The sequence below is a fragment of the Peromyscus californicus genome, unplaced genomic scaffold (assembly GCF_007827085.1).
Source record: "Peromyscus californicus insignis strain IS unplaced genomic scaffold, ASM782708v3 Scaffold_8__1_contigs__length_139910024, whole genome shotgun sequence".
NCBI lineage: Eukaryota > Metazoa > Chordata > Mammalia > Rodentia > Cricetidae > Peromyscus > Peromyscus californicus.
In genome coordinates, this window is record NW_026294606.1 from 41,521,656 (window position 1) to 41,527,400 (window position 5,745).

General features: G+C 41.2%; 1 protein-coding gene across 1 annotated transcript; it reads left to right on the forward strand.

Annotated features, from left to right (window-relative positions):
* Positions 1-4,032: 4,032 nt before the first annotated feature.
* LOC128104421 (putative olfactory receptor 1F12P) lies at positions 4,033-5,001 on the forward strand. Its single transcript, XM_052729322.1, has one exon. The coding sequence runs from the start codon at positions 4,060-4,062 to the stop codon at positions 4,999-5,001; it is 942 nt and encodes a 313-aa protein (XP_052585282.1). The 5' UTR covers positions 4,033-4,059.
* Positions 5,002-5,745: the final 744 nt, after the last annotated feature.

A 5,745-nucleotide genomic window follows, 5' to 3' on the forward strand; every position in this document is an offset into this window, starting at 1 on the left:
AAAATAATCCTTTTTGCATTCTCTGTAAGTAACTGCTTTGATATGTAGATACATTCCTTAACAGAATCACACTAAGAGTTTAAGATAACCACTAATAATAGGCATAGATAAAAATAAGGGAGAAAGTACTAGAAAAAGATTAGCTGTTGTTGAAACTCCTAAGTAAATAACAAGGAGTATGTATTTGGCCTAAATGATAATCAAAATGAATAGTCTGTGTCTTCAGAACTGACTGGAATTTAATTCAGTATGGCATGAAGGTCAAAGGCGTGCAGAGAAATTAAGGCATGAGGCATGGATGATGAGCACACTGTAACTTTCTTGTCTTTTTCTGTAAATCTCTTTTTCCTCCCTCTCAGCAAGCGGGTGTCCTGCATTGTGCAGTCCACACGGCATAAAGTGGCCATAGCTCAAATCCTAATATTCATACTTCCTCTATCGAAGAACTAACCCCATTTCACCTGGCCAGTCCCTGCCTCCCACAGTTTCCAGGCCAATAGAGTAGAGATTTGTTTAGAAGGAAAGAGAAGACAGGAGCTGTGTTCTCTTGGAACTTTCTTTTGTAAGTCGCACTAGAGGATTCACATGCTGCAAGTAGTTACTCTCAAGGCAGATAATACCAAAACTGATGGCCCAAACAGAAAAAAGGGGTGGTGCTGTGGACTCTAGAGACCAGAAGGCTGCCGGTCAGTGTGGGTGTGGAAGGAGGGTGGCCACTGGCATTGAGTTTGCAGATGCAGGCCCTGGTGAAACAGTAGCAAGACAAGACTAGACTAGAACAGGAAACATAACAGACTCTCACCAAGAAGAGGGCAGGCAGCTCATAAGAAAACTTCCTGCAACCATAAATGAAATTGTGGTAAGAGGTAAAAGCGGCCATTTCTGTTGGGACAATGTGATGTGGAAATGGAGGAAGGCACAATAAGAAGCCTTCCAGAAATTAATATTTTACTAATTCTGCTTCCTGCAAAGTGCACAGCATGTCTTTCCCCTCATCTATGGCCCCCGATAGTCTATTGGGAAAATCATATCTCTTATGCTCTTGCCATATGCTGGCAAACATCTATTCAAGCAAAATTTTAAATGCTACATGGAAGAAACTGCCAAGTGATAAAGCACTATCAAACCTGTGTTTCCTGAAATCATCTCTGTCTTTTAGATCTAGCATAAGAGCAACTATAAACAGTAGGTTGATATTTTACCTACTAGGATAACTGCAGGTAATGGAAAGAGAGTCTAATCATTTCTGGGAATTCCCAGGAAATTCGCACTTGATTTATGATTTCTCTGGAGTTCAAAGCACCAGTGTTATCTCTTGCATTCAGATTCCCACCTTATGATTCAGCCAATTAAAAGTGATCTGGGGGAGTCCCTTCATTTTCCTTAGTTTCCACAATAGACTCTTCAACCCTCTGCCTCAGACACAAGCCAGTGGACTAGGGTATCAATCTATAATCCAGCAATGGAGTTTCATATGGTTCATTTTACTAAAAAAAAAAAAAAGGTTAATCTGACTTGATAAACAAAATTACTTATGAAACTGAGTGTCTCTATAAAGATGAGTAAGATTCAGGTTATATGCTTTCCAAAATCCACCAGAATGAACACAAAACAACTATATAGTTCATGGCTAGAGAAAAAAGTCACCATAGATGCATACTGGGGGACATACCTCTATCTAATAACAGCAGAAAAGTCTCCTGAGTCTTCAGTAAGATTCATTCATTTATTCAACATTCTGAAGACCTATGCTGGACACTATTCTATGCATGTAGTAGTTTACATTTTTCTGTGCATGTGAACTTTACATTTCACAGGAGCAGATTCAAGTAAAAAGAAATAGAAAGACAAGATTATTTCAGATAATAGAGTTATATGAAGACAGCATCATAATTCAGGAAACTTTTAGATAGGGTAGTTGGAGACTTCAAAAATGAAGCCATAGAGAAATACAATTTCAGTGTGTATCAGAAAATTCTGAGCAAAAAAAAAATGATCATAGGAAGAAATAAGGCTCAAGAGGTAAAGAAGGGCTCTGAAGGACACCATGAGCCATGAAACAGAATTTGGAGTTTGGAATTTGAATTGAATTGAAAATATCAAAAGTTTTGTTGTTGTTGTTGTTGTTTTCATTTGATCCTGTTTGTCAGTTCTTGTTTTTCTTTCTGTATAAGACAGTGGATCTTGCAAAATGAAATTATGGTGTTCACAGGAAGATAGATGAGCTGGTGGTCATTGTGTTAAACAAATTAAGCCAGACTCTCAATACTGTGGGTTTTCTCCCAAGTAGAAATTGGACTCTGAGAGGAGAGGGGTGTTTAAGGGGAGGGAGACAAGAGAGAGTAATGCCATGAAACCAGAGGGAACATTATTTGTGAGACCAGCAAGAAAGGGTGAAAAGGAATGGAGAAAGGCAGTGAGGAGGTGAATAAGAACAAAGTATAATGACAATATATGTATGAAATGTCACAAAGAAACCCATTTCTTTATATACTAACCAAAAAAATTAATTGTAAAAAATCAGAATAGTTTAAGAAGAAAAGTAGAAAAATCTTTGTTTTAGATTGAAGGATAATCCTCCAAGAGGGATGGAAGTGGTACTCAGAGAGGGAGGGCTATAGGAAGGAAGGCTGATCAGAAGTTGACTGTAGCTATCCAGGGCAGAGACAGTGAGTCTAGTTGGACAATGCAGCCCACGGGTGACTGGGTCCACAGGTGATGGGGCCCACAGGCAATGGGGTCCACAGGTGATGGGGTCCATGGTGATGGACCCACAGGTGATGGGATCCACAGGTGATGGGGCCCACAGGTGATGGGGTCCACAGGTGATGGGGCCCACAGGTGATGGGGTCCACAGGTGATGGGGCTCACAGGTGATGGGACCCACAGGTGATGGGGCCCACAGGTGATGGGACCCACAGGTGATGGGGTCCCCAGGTGACTGGAGCCCACAGGTGATGGAGTCTGGTTTCAGTACTGACTAAACAAGCCCATGTTCTAGCATCTTTTCCTGCTTTTGCAAAGTCATCTGTTCTGACAGTATTTCATCTCCTGTACAAATGCCTCCTTAATACAATTGTCTCTGGTGAAGAACCCCCGTGTTACTATGTTGTTTTCTACAACTCCAGTAACTGAAGTAATACTGATGATACTTGGTGTACACGAGCCCTGTTTGAAGTCATAGTTAAAATATCACAAAAAACATTTAAAGTAAATCTTTACACCCATGCTCTCCTCTAGCTTTATCTATACCCATTGTTCAGTTACATGTGTTATATGCTTTTAGACTTATTTGAAGTTTTTATGGTTGTAGTTCAAGCAAACTGTCTTTGAAGGCTTTACTTCATACATTTGTTGAGAAAATAAATTTATTTTTGTTTTGAATCTTAGGAAATGAGCTACTTTAAACCTCATCTTACATATTCTAAATGACAGATATCTGGCTGTTTTTCATGAAGGTGGACAAATATCTGGGGAAGAGAATCTCACTGGAATATCAGTGTTGGGCAAGGGGCCATTAATCCTGTTTCAACACAGCAGACAGTCAGGCAGCCACACACAGTGCTAAATATATAAGAGAAGTCTAAGGGAAGAAATGGTTGTAAGAAGTAAAGGGGTACAATTTGATATTTACAGGGGGGAGAGGGAAGAAAAGTAAGATAGGATTATGCAGTGAATATAACCAAATCAGGTATGAGTAGAAATGTCATAATGAATCATCTTACTTTGTACAACTAATACACACTAATAAAAAATATTAGCAGTAAAACAGTTTCTGCCTACTGAACAGAGAGAGATGAAGGCCCCATAGAGCTCTCTGATGATGTGAGCTTAAAGCAAAAGAAGACAGGCATAGAGACAACAGGTGAGGTGGAGAGGCACACTCCAGGCGAACGGAAGTGTGGAGAGGGCATCAGAGAAGAGACAGGATGGCCTAAAAGAAGACCATTTGGTAAATGGGACAAAGACTGGGGAGACATTTAAAGAAAAAACATCAGGAGAAGTCGTGTTTTACCAAACGAAACTTTCTCTCTACAGTTCTTCATACAGGTACATCCAATGGAAACAGAAAACCAAACCAGCATCTCTGAGTTTCTCCTCCTGGGCTTCTCAAGTTGGCCAGGGAAGCAAGGGCTCCTCTTTGCACTCTTCCTGTGTCTCTATTTAACAGGACTATTTGGAAACCTACTCATCTTGCTTGCCATTGGCTCAAACAATCATCTACACACACCCATGTATTTTTTCCTTGCCAATTTGTCCTTGGTAGACCTCTGCCTTCCTTCAGCTACAGTGCCCAAGATGCTACTGAACATCCAAATCAAGTCTCACTCCATCTCCTACCCTGGATGCCTGGCTCAGATGTATTTCTGTATGATGTTTGCCAACATGGACAATTTCCTCCTCACTGTGATGGCATATGACCGTTATGTGGCCATCTGCCATCCTTTGCACTACTCCACCATGATGACCCCACGTGTCTGCACCTCTCTGGTGGCTTTATCTTGGGTCATTGCCACTTTGAATCCTCTCTTACATACCCTCATGATGGCCCGACTGCATTTCTGCTCTGAAAACATCATCCATCATTTCTTCTGTGACATCAACTCTCTCCTCCCTCTCTCCTGTTCTGATACCAGTCTCAACCAACTGATGGTTCTGCTTGTGGTGGGACTGATCTTTGTGGTACCGTCAGTGTGTATCTTAGCATCCTATGGTCGCATTGTCTCTGCTGTGATGAAAATAACTTCTATTCAAGGAAAACTCAAGGCATTCTCAACCTGTGGCTCTCACCTTGCCTTGGTTATTCTTTTCTATGGCGCCATCGCAGGAATCTATATGAGCCCTTCATCCAACCACTCAACTGAAAAAGACTCGGCTGCATCAGTCATCTTCATGGTTGTAGCCCCTGTGTTGAATCCCTTCATTTACAGCTTAAGGAACAATGAGCTGAAGGGGACTTTTAAAAAGACTCTTGGCCAGAGCAGGATGCTTTCCCGGTGATTTACACTGCTCTGAGAGGAGTTCACCAGGCCGGAAAGCATGCTGACACCATTATTTTCATTGTCGGTTTAAAAGCTGTCATTAAATACTTAATGAAGCTTGTCATCGACCACAATTTGTTACATATTCTAAAACTGACGTAACCACAGATTTTATCTATTTGCGTGTCATAATATTTTATTGCTGTAGACAAATACTTTGATCTTAAATCCCTGAAAAATCACAATAAAATATGAAACCAACATTAGAGTGTCATTAAGACAGCCCAAATTGCCAGGTGTGGTGGTGCACACCTGTAAACCAGAACTCAGGAGACAGAGGCAGAAGGACCGTTAAGAGTTTGAAGCCAGCCTGGTCTATATATCAAGTTCTAGGCCAGGCTATATAATGAGATCTTGTCTCAAAAAGAAAGAAAGAAAGAAAGAAAGAAAGAAAGAAAGAAAGAAAGAAAGAAAGAAAGAAAGAAAGAAAGAAAGAGAAAAGAAGGAAGGAAGGAAGAAGAAAGAAGGGAGGGAGGGAGGAAAAGAGAGGAAGAAAGAAAGAAAACTTAACAGTCCAAATTAATAGGGGTATATTCCACAGGAAGTACAGAATGGCTCATTTTCCCAGGACTACATGCCTCTTATAACTGACAGAAGAGCCGGGCGGTGGTGGCGCACGCCTTTAATCCCAGCACTCGGGAGGCAGAGCCAGGAGGATCTCTGTGAGTTCGAGGCCAGCCTGGGCTACCAAGTGAGTCCCAGG